This window comes from Tachyglossus aculeatus, chromosome 4, assembly GCF_015852505.1.
Source record: "Tachyglossus aculeatus isolate mTacAcu1 chromosome 4, mTacAcu1.pri, whole genome shotgun sequence".
NCBI classification, from domain to species: domain Eukaryota; kingdom Metazoa; phylum Chordata; class Mammalia; order Monotremata; family Tachyglossidae; genus Tachyglossus; species Tachyglossus aculeatus.
In genome coordinates, this window is record NC_052069.1 from 52,192,430 (window position 1) to 52,211,084 (window position 18,655).

At 39.4% G+C, this 18,655-nt stretch overlaps 1 protein-coding gene and 1 non-coding gene across 2 annotated transcripts in view; one reads left to right on the plus strand and one right to left on the minus strand.

The window, feature by feature from the left end:
* The window catches only part of DPYD (dihydropyrimidine dehydrogenase), an 884,509-nt gene that overhangs the window by 288,595 nt on the left and 577,259 nt on the right, over nt 1-18,655 (minus strand). The window contains exons 15-16 of the mRNA XM_038745292.1: nt 7,736-7,804; nt 1,417-1,500 (exon numbers count right to left, since the gene is read on the minus strand). Of these exons, the coding sequence (XP_038601220.1) occupies nt 1,417-1,500; nt 7,736-7,804 (153 nt within the window). The remainder of the gene's footprint in view (nt 1-1,416; nt 1,501-7,735; nt 7,805-18,655) is intronic.
* On the plus strand, nt 14,353-14,490 carry LOC119927775. Its single transcript, XR_005450747.1, has one exon. It is a non-coding gene; the product is annotated as a small nucleolar RNA SNORA7 (small nucleolar RNA).

Sequence of the window (18,655 nt, forward strand, 5' to 3'; positions counted from 1 at the left end):
CCAGCCCAGCCACTTGAGTGGCAGCATGACCTAGGGGGTGGAGCACCGGCCTTGGAGTCAGAAGGACCAGGGGTCTAATCTTGGCTCCTCCACGTGTTTGCTGTGTGACCCTGGGCAAGTCACTGCACTTCTCTGTGCCTCAGTTCCCTCATCTGTGAAATGGAGATTAAGACTGTGAGCCCTTTGTGGGACAGGGACTGTGTCCAGCCCGATTTTCTTGTATCTACCTCACTGCTTAGAACAGTGCCTGGTACGTAGTAAGCATTTCAGAAATACCATTATTATTATTATCATTAATTTCTGTGCCTCAGTTACCTCATCTGATTGCGAGTCCCGTAAGGGGCATGAACTGTGTCCAACCTGATTATCTTGTAACACTATCCCAGTGCTCAGTGCAGTGCCTGGCATGTAGTAAGTGCATAACAAATATACCATTTAAAAGAAGTACTGTTACGTACTTAATTACACTGCCACAGAAGCTTCATATTTAGCAACAAACGTTTCACTCTATTCCAATTTTACAGGTCTGCATTTAGTGTGCTAATGGACCACCAAGAGGTTAATCCATAGTCTGTAGTGTGGCTCAGTGGAAAGAGCATGGGCTTTGGAGTCAGAGGTCAAGGGTTCAAATCCCTACTCAGCCAATTGTCAGCTGTGTGACTTTGGGCAAATCACTTAACTTACCTGTGTCTCAGTTACCTCATCTATAAAATGGGGACTAAGACTGTGAGCCCCCCATGGGACAACCTGATCACCTTGTAACCTCCCCAGTGCTTAGAACAGTGCTTTGCACATAGTAAGTGCTTAATAAATGCCATTATTATTATTATTATTATTATTATTATTATCTGTTGCATGCTTGGAGAATTTCTTCATCTCATTTAATTTCTTCATCATCATTCAAATATTTCCGGGCAAAATTTCTATTCCTTGTATGTCAAAATAAAAACAGACCCCCAACTTTTTCATGGCTAAATATACTGAGCATAATGAACATATGCTAAAAAATCTAAAATGCAATTTGTGTTGTGCCCCATTTACCACAAAATCACTATGAACAATGCATTTTGTATAGTATATTGCTCCAGGGAAACTGGATCAGCATTAAGAATGAATCAAGAACAATGCATTTGAAATCAGCTAATTCTGCCTCGGTGCTTTCAAAAACGATTTGTTATGATATTACTTCCTGTCAAGCACATAATGAAATTTCTTCCTTAATAAAACTAAACACTTGGTGTAATCTCTGCAGCTCTCATTTTCCACTTTTTAAGCACTAAATATTTACACAATGCAGACCCGAAATTCCCAAACCACTAATCTGCTTTATGCCTCTGCCCCTTAGGTATCATAAGGATCAGGCCTCTGCCCACACCTTTGAAGAGCCATGAAAGAAAGAACTGTTGAAGTCCTTACCTGCCCGCAGGCCAAGCCCATTCCTCTCTCTCCCATGCCATGTGGACAGGATAAATTTAACTCCAGGGCATCTGCTCCAGAAGCCTTTGAACATGAAAAAAACCCAAAGATGTACAGTCAAAGTTTTACTCATGTACCGAGACACTTTCCCAATTCAGGCCTTGACAGAGGTCACACGACAAAGGTCAAACTTCAACCGTTTGAGGGCATTTCTTCCCTGCCCAGAAGAATCCCCCGGCGTGCCTCATCCGATCCTTTTCCCCACAACCCATTGTGCTTTTCAGAAGGACATTTTCTCATCCGCTTTTCAAGTAATATATTTTTATCATGGGCTAAAATAGCAAAACAAACAATATCAAGCCCTTATTCTTTCTAAGCACTTCGGAAAATATGATAAAGCTAGTAGATGAGATCTCTGCCTTCAAAGAGATTACATAATGGAAACTCTGGCATCTTCCTGAGATGCTGGAAAATGTTTAAATTGTATTTTGGTCAATAGCCAATACTGTTATTCTGTTCTCTCCCAAGCACTTAGTACAGTGCTTTGCATGCAGTAAGTGCACAATAAGTATAATTGATTGAATAGATGCATTTTTTTTTTACCAACAACAACAAAAAACACAACTTATTTTTCACTGTCATTTTAGATAGACATCTTTTAATACATGCTTTTTAGCGACACTAGGGTACAGTTTCATACGGTGTACTAATTATAGGTGATATTTGTAGCATCAGAGATCAATTCAGTTTCCCAACGTTTACTTAGGTAGAAGATTATAGCATTAGAATTTATTTTAGATTAATCAAATCAGAAAATGTGACAAAATTCAATGAGAATGGGAATGGAAATAAATTGGAAAAACTAGGGTATGAATCATTATCCACAAAGATATTTAGGTAGTTTTTTTTTTTGCTGCCACTGATGTAATCATTGTATTGTTTACAACAGGAAAAGTAGCAGTAGTAATACACATATTCATATTTATTAAGCAGCTATTGAGTGCTATATACTATATTAACTGCTTTGGAAGCACAGCAGAAATGAAAATTTTGTTCCCTGCTTAAAAGAATCTTACTCACTACTCGGGGAGGCAGACTTGGAAATATCAAATATCCTATCTACACAAATATAGCTTTGACTACCATCTCTACATTCATTCATTCAATCGTATTTATTGAGCACATGCCCAAATAGTAATAATAATAATGATGGTATTTGTCAAGCATTTACCATGTGCCAAGCACTGTTCTAAGTGCTGGGGTAGATACAGGTAATCAGGTTGTCCCACGTGGGGCTCACAGCCTTAATCCCCATTTTACAGATGAGGTAACTGAGGCACAGTGAAGTGAGTTGCCCAAAATCACACAGCTGACAATTGGCGGAGCGGGGATTAGAACCCATGACGTCTGATTCCCAAAGGAGTGTTCTTTCCTCTAAACCGTGCTGCTCTAACTTAGTAGCCCCAACTTCTCTCCTCCTCTGCAGTCTTGTATTTCCTCCTGCCTCCAGGCCATCTCTGCATGATATACCCCTGGCACCTCAAGATTAACCATGGAATTCCTCAGCTTCCCTCCAAAATCCTCTCCTACCCCCCTACAAGTTATTCTTACTATTTTCCTCTGATAGTTGATAGCTAAATCAGGATTCTAGCTTCATTTCTTCCACTGGCCGGCTGTGTGACCCGAGGACGTAGCTTCCCCATTTCCAAAATTGAAATAATCATACCCGTCTTTCACCTACTTCACAAAGAGGTTGTGAGGACAAAATGAGACAAATAATATAAAATCACTCTGTAAAAATAAAAGTATTAAGGTATTGTTGTTATCTAATCACTTGAATACCTCTAAATGACATTAACATAATTAGAGGTTTGATAATCATTCAAGAAAAAGTGCGGGAAAAATGTAAAGTAGCATTATTTGTCATTTCCTAAAGCATATTTTGCATTTTGGCTTGCCAATCACTTGTTCTTATGGAGTTGTCTTTTAACATTCTGCAATTTAAAAATTCTATTTCCTGATGATCATTTTAAATAATGAATTAGGAGTTGATATGGCTAATGGATTTCAAGTTGGAGCTTGTCAATGAATAGAAAATATACTTATCTCATATTGGGAGTTGAACAAAAAACAATATTCGTGCAAATTTTACTTTGCTAAGAAAACAAACATCCTATAATTGGACTGATGAAAAATGTTTTCCATTTACATATTTCTGTTAATAAAACTGAATTTCCTTATCAAATTGGAGAAACTTAGCTGTTTTAACACAAAGAATAAAGGCGGCCAAAATAAATTTATATTTGCTGAAAGTAGGAAATGGGACTGAGAAAATCCAATATTCTTTTAAAAGATTAAGAAATAAAACATGAAAAAGATGGCGTTCCAAATGCCCAACATTAAAGGCAGAATGATAATAAATAGAATTCAGTGCTATCTCTCTGGAGAGTAAAAAAATGCAAAAAAACCTGCCTTGTGTTATTTTTGTTTTGTTTCTGTTTCTTTGATTGTGGTTGAAAAGAGTGATTCTGCTTTGCAAACAGTTTAAGGAGAAAATTTGCAATATCCACCACACGCTATTTGACCAGAAGTATCATTCTCACATCATTTCTTTTTAATTTTCAGATTTTTCCTAAATGTATGCATGTCAGCTTTTTCTACTGAAAATAAAGCTTGCCACAGTGGCTCTGATAAGATTCTAACCAGACATTCATCTGGATTGCTCTATCATTAGAATTTCTCAAACTGAAAATATGGGTTGGACTGTGAGAATAAAACAGGGGTTGCAGTGAGATGCTGAGAGCAGATCTCAAATTATCAACAAAAATTCTGCGCCAATTGATCTGTGTGAATTCAACATGCCTTTCACAAGACAGTTTGCATGCATTTTACTGAAAACATGGTTCTAGGGATTGCATCCTAAGGGTGTGACATGCTTCTCTCCCTTCTTGGTGTCTATGAGTTACGGAGTTAGTTGAGCCACAACTAGAGTTCAAATTCATGTCCTCATCTTCCCCACTGCTAGATCCCAAATGTTAAGGAATCTTAGCATGCTTTAGCCCAGATGTGTAAATACCAACCTTTGAAGGGATGAAGAACAGTTAGAATCTGGTTAAAATTTCCCTACGTCTCAATTTGGAGCCCTTTGAACACTCTCCTAAAATTTCCACAATAGCATACAAAGATCCATCAAAGCCAGCACTTATAGTCAGTTTATTTTATACTATAAAATAATATTAACCTTTTTATGTTTAGGCAGGTGATGATTTATCTGAATAAGTAAATTTGTTCAGGTTTGGAGGATAAGAGTCGGTGAAGGAAGAAGAGGAAGCATGTCAGGAACCACCACCTTGTCTATCTTTCATTCCCACCACACATGATACTTGTAGATTTTCAATGTGACTCAATGGGGGAGTCTACGGAAGGGTCACAGGAAATAGTCATGACGATAGAAGTTTAAGAAGATGAAGACAGCCATGATAACCATGAAGATAGAAGCAGGTGGGAAGGCGAAGTGAGTGGGATTGAGGATTGGAAAGGTGACAGGTAGCAAAGCAGAAGTGTCAAGAAATATAAATCAAAAGGCTTACAAGGGAACAGGAAAGACTGAACATAAATTTGGATTGGGAAGCAAGAGAACAGAGGCCTTACAAAGCGGAGAGGAATGGGCTGGGGAACAGCTACGGAAAAATAAGATGGTTAAAAAAAGAATGCAGGATGCAGTGCATGGGGGTTGGGCAAGCAAAACTGAAGAAAATGTGGAGCTAATGCATGTGAACTAGGGGTTGATGAAGGGAACTGGAGTGAGTTGACAAAAATTAAGACAAAAAATTGCAACAGCTGCAAGAAGTAACCTTGACTGGACACTTGTCCCAACATAGAAATTATAAAAGAGATGTTTAGAGAAGTGATGGAAGAGGAGACAGGACTTCTGGGAGGTGATGAGGCACAGGTGGAGCCAAAATGGACATGCAGGGGAGGGAAAGGGTCTACATCTTTGGTATCGTTGTCCTTACAACACAATTCTAATTAGGACTCAGTAATAAGACTTTGATACTTAATGTCTTGTGCCGAGACATGGGCCAGGGGTCTGGTCGGTGGACAGCTGGGACGCCTCTGGAGTTGACCTCACTGACCTTACCTTGGGAAGTCCCCGGGCAGGTGAGCTACAACAAGGCACTCAACCTACAGCTGGTAGGGGATGTGCTCATGGTCCTAGCTTTGAGTACTTCATGGCAAGCAGAGTGGGTTCTAACATTTAGAAAAACAAGTACTCATTTTAATCACCTCATTGAATACACTACATTGAATTGTATAAACTATTTGAGCCCTGGATTTTTATAAGGTTCTGCCCCTTAAAATAATCAGCATATGATGGTCACCGTAGCTTTGTCCAAGCACTGGAAAAGATGTAGTGAAATCTTCTCCGATGAACTAATAAATAGAGAATCCCTCCTTTAGCCATTTAAAAATTCCATATGGATTGTACCTTTATTTCCCCGGATTCTTGAAACCTTTCCCAAAGTTCCCCAAGGACTCCTGCTCTGATAATAATAATAATAATGATAATAATAATGGTGTTTGTTAAGTCTTTACTATGTGCCAAAGAGAGCTGGGCAGCAGCCGCCAGATGATTTCTATGACCCCCACCTAACTGATGTTAAGCACAAGGGAAGAGTGTGCTTAAACCCTCACTGATTCCAAGCAGTTAACCTGAACAGGCTAAATCCTTCTGTTGAATCAAAAACAACAACAACAAAACAGCAGCTCTCTCCCTATCACCATGAGTTATTCCAGCCTGAAGCTATAACAGCTGTCTCTTAAAAAAAATGTGTATGAGTATTTTAAATGTTTTCATTTTGTCTAAAGATCGGGGCATTCCAGGTGAGTCCGGGCCCTCACTACCAACCCCGGGAAGTTCTCTTCATTTCACATTGCTGGGTCAGAGTCCCATTTTTGGATCACAGAACTGATTTTTCTTTTTGTTGTGAGTTCCTGCTACAGATTGATTTTTCCTACGAAAAGATTGGTCTCCTGGGGAGATAATATACACTATACCTCTTGGGAATTTTTTGGCCTGGAAGGTCACAGATATTTTCTACTCAACGGGATCTTGATGCTAGTAAAAACCAAAACAATGCCGGAAGTTGAGGAATATTTCCCCATAATAAGATGTTTCATGTTATAAATGAAGAAACAAGAGTACTATAGTTTAGTTTTTCTAAATGCCCGTCAAAAGGTATCTCACCCTTAAATGCAAACCTTTTACTGGAGGGGAGGAATTTGAGCATTTTAAGCCTTACAAAAGAAGAAGAGCGAATAGCATGATTAAGTCATTCATCATAGTCAGCTTAAAAGTGGCAAAGCTCTTGTCAAGCATGGATCCTGTAGAAGATTTCATGGTCAATTAGGTAAATACACATATAAAAGGGACCTAGAACTGAAGATCACAAAGCCAATTACTAATTATGTTTAATTTCATTCCCTTAAGTCCCAGAAGTGATTTTTTTTTCCTCACAAGTTTAAAAAGCCCAAATAAAATGGAGATTCTTAGGTGCAGTAAGAAGCTTCAGAACCAATTAGCCAACTATTGTTGGTAACTTAACACCTCCCTCCCCCCACCTCTATTTTATAGAGTCAGAGGGATAATACACTTCCCTCTTGAATTTAAAGAAAAAAAATCATATCATTATGTCAGATATAGGTGCAGAATTTTAAACTCTTTTTCCAATTAAAAATAGAAAATCAGGGCATTTGCTTAGGTGTTTGCCGTTGTGCAAAATTAGATTTATATTAGAGGAAACCTGCTGACTAGCATTCTGTTCAGTAGCTTTCTGTCTTATAATGTTATGCAAGTCTGTATTAAAGCTAGAATAGCATTAAGTGAACCTTTTATACTTTAAATATTCAACTGTTTTATATTCAAAATTTCCTCTGGTGCTGTCAAACTAGTTTGCCTCAAGGCAAGGTAAGATCAAGTTAGGCTCTCAAAGGTAGAATCACATTTTATCATGGCATCCATCATAATATACAGTTTGCTTAATATGCAAATAAAAAGTATAAGGATTCATAGACTAAAGGATTTTCAGGTAGTGCATAAAATCCAAGGGACCACTTTTGCAGAATAGATTCCTTTTAAATTTACATTTCAATGATTTTAATGAAAAAACAGGATAAACAAATTCTAATGGACATGCTTTAAATTCTCATTTTTCAATTCAATTTCATTTTACTGTAGGATTTTTTTATTGCAGCTTTTTATTTAAGACTAATACAAACAGGACAAAAGAAATAAAAAAGTGCATTGAGAAGCCATTACCTCAGCCATTTTGGAAAGTTCAGTCCAGTCATCTTTGTTGTAAGTGCACATGATACTAGCAATTACAATCTAAAAAGAAAGCACAGAAAATGAGATTTAGGATAGTCATATGAACTAATGTTCACAATATACAAACTGCTTCTCAAAGTGGTATTGGATGCCAGAGTAATAATTATTATTGACGAAATACTGACCTGAGGAAAAGGAATCAGCAAAACAAGAATGCACACAGTCTTCATGCAGAAATTTACGGCACTATAATAATTATGGAATTTGTTAAGCATTTACTATATATGAGCCTAGGCCGCTAAGAGATAATTATGGTAATCAAATGGCTTTCAAGAGCTAACAACTCAATTCTAGAAAAAGAAATGTAATTATAAAAAAATATTATGGGATTTGTTACACACCATGTGCTAAGCACTGCGGTAAGCAATGGGGGTAACCTCATCATTACAAGGTACAATAAAATCAGATACAGTCCCTTTCCCACATGGGACTCAAAATCTGAGGGGAAATGGAGAACAGGAATCTTATCCTCATTTTCACAGATGAGGAAGTTAATCAATCAATTAAGGTTATTTTTTTATGGTATTTGTTAGGCACTTACTATGTGCCAGGCTCTGTATTAAGCACTGGGGTAGATTCAAGCTAATTAGGCGGGACATAGTCCATATCCCACATGGGGCTCACAGTCCTAATCCATCTTTTGCAGCTCATTTTGGGCTGGGAGCATGTCTGCTAATTCTGATGCACTGTCCAGAAGGTTGGGGGGAATAATAATGATGGCATTTGTTAAGTACTTACTCTGTGAAAAGCACCATTCTAAGCGCTGGGGAGGATACAAGATGATCAGGTTGTCCCATGTGGGGCTCACAGTCTTAATCCCCATTTTGCAGATTAGGTAATTGAGGCACAGAGAAGTTAAGTGACTTGTCCAAAGTCACTTAGCTGACAATTGGCAGAGCTGGGATTTGAACCCATGACCTCTGACTCTCAAGCCCATGCTCTTTCCACTGAGCCACTCTCCCAAGTACTTAGTATAGTGCTCTACACATAGTAAATTCTCAATAAATAACATTGATTGATGAGGGAATTGAGGCACACAGAAGTTGAATGACTTTTGCAAGGTGGTGGGGCAGGGATTAGAACCCCAGTCCTTCTGATTTCCAGGTCCATGTTCTACCCCATAGGCTACGCTATGCGCAGAACATTCTAGTAAGAGCTTGGGAGAATATAATACAATATGAGAAGCAGCATGGCTCAGTGAAAAGAGCACAGGCTTTGGAGTTAGAGGTCATGGGTTCCAAGCCCAGCTCTGCCAACTGTCAGCTGTGTGACTTTGGGAAAGTCACTTCACTTCTCTGTGCCTCAGTTATCTCATCTATAAAATGGGGATTAAAACTGTGAGCCTCCCGTGGGACAACCTGATCACCTTGAACCTCCCCAGCACTTAGAACAGTGCTTTGCATATAGTAAGTGCTTAACAAATACCATCATCATTATTATTATTATATAGTTGGTAGAAACAATCCCTACCCACAAGGAGTTTACAATCAAGTGGAAGAGACAGATATTAAAATAAATTAAAGATAGGGGAAATTATATATATTATTATATATTATATATATATTATTATATGTATATTATATGTATATATGTCGCTCTCTGTGTGTGTATGTGGGGCTTTGTGTTTTCTGTGGGGCTGGGGTAACAAAGTGCTTAAAAAAAACTGAAAAAATACTGAGGTACGGAGAAGTTAGTGACAGCAGGCAAGTGGCAGAGCTGGAATAGGAAGGTCTCTAACTACCTTCCCTTGCTCTTTCCAACTAGATCATATAGGCTGCCCTAAGGTCTATTTTAATTTTCTCTATGGAGTTAATGGACCTCTACTTTTCAAAAGACCCAATGGACCGATTGCCACTTCCTCCACGGCCTAAGTCAGAACCGGGGTTAGCTCTGCAGCCCAGGACAGGAGAGGGGTTAGGAAGCAAATTAAATCTGAAAACCGCCATTTCACTGCAGGATGAAATAGAGTGATTTGATGTCATGCTGAATATCATGGCCAAACAGTGTAATTTAATGGCATTGCACTACGTGTTTGTGAATCACACTCTGTCTTTCATATATCACAACGTGATAAGTAATATGTCATCATCATCATCATTAGAAGTATTTATTGAGCACTCACTCTGTGCAGAGCACTGTAGCAAGTGCCTGGGAGAGTACAATGCAACAACACATTCCCTTCCCACAACAAGCCTACAGTCATGTGAAGGGCAGCACTTTGAATTTCTGGCTCTGAGGCTGACTGGATTCTGGGTCATGAGAGCCTGAAAATCTGCTCCTCTAGGCACAGTACCCTACAAATCTTAGGTTTTTTTTGTCTTTGTCTTAAGTGTATTATTTCATCACTCCTTGTATATCCTTCACTGGTTCCCTCTCCCCCATTCAATTTTTTTTTATTATAAGCCCCCTGGAGAGGGCTTAGAACTGTGTCTCCTTCTCATCTGCAAATTCTTTTCCAGTGCTTACTGCAGTGCCTTGCATGCAATAAGCACTTAATAAATATTATTAATACTACTACTATTCGGTCTAAAAAAAATCTAGCCACTATGTCATCTCTCATTTCAAAGTGAAGAGCTCTCATCTCCGAAGGGACTCATCATCATCCTATAATTTAGGCATGTACAAAAAGTACAAAAAAATGTTAGAATTCCCTTCACCTTTCAAGATCTGTAATTTTAAATGAGATTACTCAAATGACAAATGCTCTTTAGCAACAAACCCTAGTTAGGCCTTGTGTCACATAGAGCAGTAGAAATTATATTTCAAATGCTTAACAGCGATGTATTGATGGCAACAAATCAGAGGGAAAATATCTTACAGTAGTTGAATACTTGTGGTCACTGATGTATCTCTAAATCCCCAATTTACATAACTCATTCCTATTTCTGAAATAAGAATGAGGAACAAGGAAGCAAGGCCTAAATGGAACCTAGAGGCTCTTCCAAATGTGAAAGTTATGATGACAATAATTTCCCACGGTGTAGGTTACCCTTTCCACTGAGCCACCTGCACTTAAATTGTCAATGACACATGAGCTGATTTAATAGCCCACTCTTGCTAACACGTTGTATAAGGCATATCTTAAAAATCTATTTGGGTAAATGGCATGAAACACTTGAAAAATGCATGCTGAAAACTACTGGCAGTGTGTTATTTTGAATATTTTCATATTTACATTTCATTCTGTCATATTTTTCAAAAACTAGATTCAAATGTAGCCTATTCAGGCAACCTGAGAACACACGGGTATGTATATATTTCTGTTGGTGAAATATATGGAAACTCAGACCTGAGACTTCAAGACTGTAAGTGGATAAGTGAGCCCTATGAGGGACATGGACCGTGTCCAACCTGGTTACCTTGTATCTACCCCAGCGCTTAGAACAGCGCCTGGTACATAGTAAGTGCTTTACGAATATCATTAAAAAAAGAGGGTGGAATGCAGCACCTTGTAAAGGTACAAGAAGCAGCATGATTTAGTGGAAAGAGTACAAGTCTGGGAGTGAGAGGACCCATGTATTATTCCTGAATCCACCACTTGCCTGCTAACATTGGACAAGAATAATAACTGGGATAGTTAAACTGACTACTATTTGCCGTGCACTGTTCTAAGTGCTGGACATTTGCGAGAAAATCAAGCCAGATACACTTCCTCTCCCACATGGGGCTCACAGTCTAAAGGGAAGGGAGAACAGGTATTTTATCCCCATTTTATAGATGAAAGAAATGAGACACAGAGCTGTTGAGTTACTTGTCCAAGGTCAGACAACAGAACTAGGATTAGAAATTTACAGCATATAATAATTATGGTATTTGTTAAGTATTTACTACATATGAGCATTTGCAGCTAGGAGATATATTATGGTAATCAGATGGCTTTCAAGAGCTAACAGCTCAATTCTAGAAAAAGAAATTTAATTATAAAAAAATATGGTATTTGTTACACGCTATGTGTTAAGCACTGTGGTAAGCAAAGGGGTAACCTTGTCATTACATGGTACAATTAAATTAGACACAGCCCCTTTCCCACATGGGACTCAAAATCTGATGGAGAAAGGAGAACAGGAACTTTATCCCCAATTTCACAGATTCATTCATTCATTCAATCAATCGTATTTATTGAGTGCTGTGTGCAGAGCACTGTACTAAGCGCTTGGGAAGCACAAGTTGACAACATATAGAGATGGTCCCTACCCGACAATGGGCTCACAGTCTAGAAGAGGAAGACAGACAACAAAACAAAACATGTAGAAAGGTGACAAAGTCGTCAGACCAAATACAATTAAAGCTATATGCACATCATTAACAAAATAAATAGAATAGTAAATATGTACAAGTAAAATAAATAGAGTAATAGATCTGTACAAATATATACAAGTGCTGTGGGGAGGGGAAGGAGGTAGGGCGGGGGGGATGGGGAGGAGGAGAGGAAAAAGGGGGCCCAGTCTGGGAAGGCCTTTTGGAGGAGGTGAGCTCTCAGTAGGGCTTTGAAGGGAGGAAGAGAGCTAGCTTGGCAGATTTGTGGAGGGAGGGCATTCCAGGCCAGGGGGAGGACGTGGGCTGGGGGTTGATGGCGGGACAGGTGAGAATGAGGTACAGTGAGGAGGTTAGCGGCAGAGGAGCTGAGAGTGCGGGCTGGGCTGGAGAAGGAGAGAAGGGAGGTTAGGTGGGAGTGGGTGAGGTGTTGGACAGCCTTGAAGCTGAGAATGAGGAGTTTTTGCTTGATGCGTAGGTTGACAGGCAGCCACTGGAGATATTTGAGGAGGGGAATAACATGCCCAGAGTGTTTCTGCATGAAGATGATCCAGACAGCAGAGTGAAGTGTAAAGTGGGGAGAGATAGGAGGATGCGAGATCAGAGAGGAGGCTGATGCAGTAATCTAGTAGGGATAGGATGAGAGATTGAACCAGCAAGGTAGGGGTTTGTATGGAGAGGAAAGGCTGGATCTTGGCAATGTTGTGGAGGTGAGACCGGCAGGTTTTGGTAACAGATCGGTTGTGAGGGGTGACTTCTAGGCCCATCTTCTTTTCACTAGGCTTATGTTACTTCTTCTAGGCCTCGCCCTGTAGACCAGACTTTTCTGTGACCCAGTTTCCTCATCTGTAAAATGGGAATTCAGTATCTCTTCTCCCTATTACACTGTGAGGCCCAATGTGAAAGGGACCTGTGTCCAACCTATCTTGTATCTATCCCAATGCTTAGTACACCCTTTGGTCCAGAGTGAGCACTTAAGAAATACCACAGTTATTACTGAAAAGTGCAACCAGAGGGTTTTATTATTATTTTACATACAGAATCAATCAATCAATCAATTGTATTTATTGAGCACTTACTGTGTGCAGAGCACTGTACTAAGTGCTTGGGAAGTACAAGTTGGCAACATATAGAGATGGTCCCTACCCAACAGTGGGCTCACAGTCTAGAAGTCACAGAACCCATTTGCAGGCACAGTGATGTTGTGCTTACATATCATAACCTTCGTTACGGTTGCCATGGTATCCATAGTGTTCCTTCCCACCCACTTCAGCCAGTTATTTTTCAAAATTCTTGCAGGGTCTATCCATACTGTGGAATGCCATTCTTGTTTTTTTCTATCACACACATTCTCCACTGATGGCCCAACACCAGCATACAAAACTGGGACTAGAATCCAGGTTTTTTGATTCATTCATTCATTCAAACGTATTTATTGAGTGCTTACTGTGTGCAGAGCACTGTACTAAGTGCTTGGTAAGTACAAGTTAGCAACATATAGAGACGGTCCCTACCTAACAGCGGGCTCACAGTCTAGAGGGGGGAGACAGACAACAAAACAAAACATGTTAACAAAATAAAATAAATAGAATAAATATGTACAAATAAAATAGAATAATAAATATGTACAAACATATATACATATATACAGGTGCTGTGGGGAGGGGAAGGAGGTAAGGGGGGTGGATTGGGAGGGGGATTCCACAAGCTTTCCTTTTTTCACTGGATCAATAGCAGGGCTATAATATATACAGCCAGAAACCTTAGCGTTCTTGCCTTATCTCTTTCATTCAACCCACATTTTTTTATATTATTCGTTAAGCATATACTATATGTTAAAAACTGTTCTAAGTACTGGGGTGGATACAATTAGACTAGACACAGACCCTAACCTCTAGATTGTAAACTCACTGTGGGAAGGGAACATGTCTGTTATATTGTTATTTTGTACTCTCCCAAACAGCACAGGGCTATGCACGTAGTAAGCACTCAATAAATACTAATTATCCCACATCTTGCTGGACTGTATGCTCATTGTGGGCAGGGAATGTGCCTGTTCATTGTTGTGTTGTACTCTCCCAAGCACTTTAGTGCTTCACACACAGTAAGCACTCAATGAATATGATTGATTGAATGAATGAACGTAGGAGAGAGAACAGGAGAACTGAGGCACACAGTAAGCATTCAACAAATACCATTGATGATGATGATGTTATTTAAAACCTAGCATAGGCTTATTTATTACACTATTAGTCTAAACAGTTGTACCATTTTATAAGAGGTAAGCTTTGTAACCCCTCTCAGGGTCATATCTGGAGAGTTTCCAGCACTCTACCAGTCTCGACTATGGGAGGGAGAGTCAGGCAGAGGCCTACCAATTCCATTCCTAGCCTGGGCAGTGGCTAGCAAGTGGAAGGCAATCTGTTGCAAGTCAAAACTCACCCATGCTGGGCAGCAGCAGCAGGGGAGAGAGTCGAGGATGGAGACTTGAGTTTACTGCGTGGGAGGTGGCGATGGCAAACCACTTCCATATTTTTTTACCAAGAAAACTCTATGGATACACTACCAGAACGATTGCAGATGGTGAGCGGGGTATTCTGGGAGAGATGTGTCCGTGGTGTTGCTATGGGTCGGAAACGACTCGATGGCAAAAGACAAGTTTTGTAAAGAAGAAACAAGACCTGTTTTTGTGAAATGTGAATATAAGGACGTATGTTTGGGAGAGTATTTAAAAAATATTGCTAGGGGATGAGTGGACCCAGTTAGCTGAAAGTCAGGACTGTCATGGGGAAACTCAGGAGGGTGTGTTCTCATAGCGCCTATTGAGGCCTAGCAATAGACTGTGACAGTGAGCTGACTGTGCTTAAATTCAAGTGTTTCTTGGGATTGCTGGCCCTGGATATTCCCCACTTTGAAACTGCTGCTAGAAGGAAAATAGTCTGCGAATTAAATACGGGCAGAATTCCTTCCAAACCTTCTCCTTCCCCAATCAGGGAGAGGGGAAGGGGTGAAGAAACTAGGGGAAATAGGACTTCCTGTGGGGGAAACTTTAGGTGAACTGTATACAACTTGCAAACGTGCAAGGCAAAATGTGCCCATTCCACAGATAACAGTTCGTAAACCAACCTATCATTTTTTTTGGAAATCATCCAATTACAAAACAACAAATGGATTCCCTCTCAGTGTCATGAAAATCAAGTTATTCTTACTATTTTCCTCTGATAGTTGATGTAAAGATATTAAGAATCTAAAGCAATTCCAGGTCAAAAATAAATGTGATTTTTTTCAACACAATAAACTTTGTAATTTGGTGTGAAAAATCAATATAACGGAACCATCCAGTCAACAAAAATTAAGAGTGGAAAGTTCCATAAAGCTCTGAACTGAAAGGATATAACAGCCTTGGAATTGTCAAATTCATTTCTACTAGAAGCCAACTGTGCCAGAAATAGACATAGGCAACACCATTTTTATATTCTGCACCCATACTGTGAACAACATTGGAAATCCAGACAACAATTCAGCTTCAAGACAAACTAAATTTTTTTGGCAAGGAAAAGCTGAAAAGTGACAAAGGTGAACAACTGTAAATTACAAGTAGCTGAGCTAGGTTTTGTCAAACGATTAAACAAAGAGTCACTGATCATTTTACTGGGGTCTTCCAAAGGAGGAGGAATTATTTGTGTTATATGAGGTTTCAGAGGCCCTTTCCATAAATATGTTAATACCACAGATTTCAAATTGAAAAGTTAACAGACAATTAGCCAAAGTTCCTGTTTTTTTAAAAAAGATACAATATGGCATTAGACGTCGTGTTTCTTCTGTTTTCCTCTATTATGTTGATTCTAAAAATCTCAAACAAGGACACAGTTCTTTCTTTAGGTATTTTTTTCTTTAAAATTGATGCTCTTCTCCATTTTTGATAGACAATAAATTTGCATGTCTCATTTGTAATCAATCATATTTATTGAGTGCTTACTGTATGCAGAGCACTGTACTAAAGGCTTGGAAGATTACACTATAACCGAGTTGGTACACATGCTTCCTGTCTGTAAGGAGCTGACAGTCTACAGAGGGAGAAAGATATTAAAATGAAATGCAGATATGTACATAAGTGCTGTGGGGCTGACAGTGGAGTGAATAAAGGGTAGCTGCAAATTCAAATGCAGAGAACATAGTTGTAGTTTTTGGCACTTATTGTGTGCAGAACATTGCACTAGGAGCTGGGGAGAAAACACTATGACAATATAACAAATGCGTTCCCTACCCACAGTAAGTTTGCAGTATAGGGGGATGTACCAGAATGCACACATAATGTTACCAGTAATGGTTACCAGAACTGGTGAGTAACCTATCTCACATTCCTGATTCTTGCTCAGAAAATGCAAGTCCTAAACAACCTGGCCACATCATTCTCATTTCATTACATTATTCTAATTCATTTTGGTAGACCTCTAGTCTCCTGGTTGCCTGTGAAAATGACAGCAGAATACTCTCCCGGATGCTACAGCAGATTGCTTTTCTCTCTGAGTCCCTTTGCAAAAAGCTCCCAGCTCTGCCCCTTGACGACTGTGTGACCTGGGCAAGTCACTTAACTTTTCTGAGTCTCAGTTTCCTCAACTGCAAAACCCGAATCCAGTACCTGCTTCCTCTCCCACTTGGATTGTGAGCCCCATGTGGGACAGGGACTGTATCAGGCCTGATTAACTTGTTTCTACCTCGGTGTTTGACTCACAGTAAGTGTTTAATGGATACTATTAAAAAAAGACACTCCTACTGGGGAGCTAATGAGTGTGAGACAGGAGCAAGAGGATCACGGCTTGCTTTAGCCAATGGCTCAGCATCTGACAAGCCATAACTTCACCGCGTTTTGGAGTGATGGACCGAGCCCAGGGCCAATCGGAGCAGTCAGCATGTAGAGTGACTATCTTCAAGTTGAGGCTAGTTTTGGTTTTTTCCCCCTGCCTGAGAAAACCCAACTGAACTATTCAGGATGGAGATGTGAGAACCTTCCTTCCATGGAGAAGAAAGCTGGTCTTCTTTCATTTATAGTACCCAGGGCTGAGGGCAAAAAAAAAACAAAAACCAGAACTTGCAAAAGCAGTTAAACTAATAAGAAGTATGCTGTATATTTCATATGTAGGTGTCCAATCAATCGATCATATTTACTGAGCACTTCCTGTTTGTAGAGCATGTGGGGTAGTATAACAGAATTGATAGACATTTTCCTGCCCACTAAGAGCTTACAGTCTAGAGGTGATCTTTTCAATAATGTTACTACTACTAATAATAGTAATAATAATTGTGGTACTTGATAAACCAGGCATTGTACTTCAGTGACTTGTGTAGGATACAACACAATCAGATGAGAACCAATTCCCATCCTCGACGGACTCACCGTCTAAGGGAGAGGGAGAATAGGTATTCAATCCTCACTTGAAAGCTGAAGAAGTGAGACAGAGAACTTCAGTGATTTGTCCCAGGTCACATAGAAGGAAAGTAGCAAAGCTGGGATTAGAACCCAGGTCTTCAGATTTCCAGACCCATGTTCTTTCTACTTGGTCACAGTTTCCCATCATAGAAGCCAGCGAGAAATGATTTAACATCTGAAATGTGTTTTTATGTTTCCAGATGACAATTTAATATAAATACAAGCTTTAATTATTTTAAGAGATTTTTGTCTTTCATGTTTCTTAAATATAATATTGAATGCACTGTAAACTAGTTTAGACCAAGAAATCCATGACATTTATTGAGCTCCTGTGTGCAGAAAACTTTACTAAGCCCTTTGGAGAGTACAGAAGAAATTAGAATCAGTGATCCCTGCCTTCAAGGTGTTTACAATCTTCTACTGTTCAAGTTACAGAATTTCAGAGATGGACCAAATCTTTCGGACCAATCAAACTTTTTCATAAAGGAAGATCGACATACAATCCAACCATAAATTCCAGTCTGCTCCAATGTCTGGATTGTTATGTTTGTGCAGACACAGGCTAATTCACTAAACTTTCCTTCAAAACGATATAGTGTTGATTCGTAAGATCCTATCCCATCCTTCATGGTTTTCCTGTTTTAGCTATAAAAGCAGCAAAAGCCCCTGTGATACAGTCATTTCGCCCATTTCTAACCACTTCCCTCTAGACTGCAAACTCATTGTAGGCAGGGAACACTTCTACCAATTCGGTTATGTCGTATTATTCCAAGTGCTTAGTACAGTGCTCTGCACACAGTCAGTGCTCAATAAATGCAATTCACTGATAGTGGGTCTCCACAAGAAAACCAGTGTGAAGGAGGCTCTTGTTTTCTAGCTCTGCCAGTAGACTTACATATATGTTGGTGTTGCCACCACAATGGATCTCTCAATACAAATCATGGATGCCTTTAACTCTAGTATAGCATGGGTTATTGGGAATTAGAATATCAAATCCTTCACCACATTTTTAAAATCCAAAACATTTTATCAGCAAAATTGAGAATTCTAACTGGGAATGATACTGTATTTGGGAGCTTTTGGGTAAAAGTTGGCCTACCAGAGTCCAGTGAGAGGAGGAAACTGATAAACCATTTTTGTCTTTCAAGAACGTCTTCTAAAAAGGA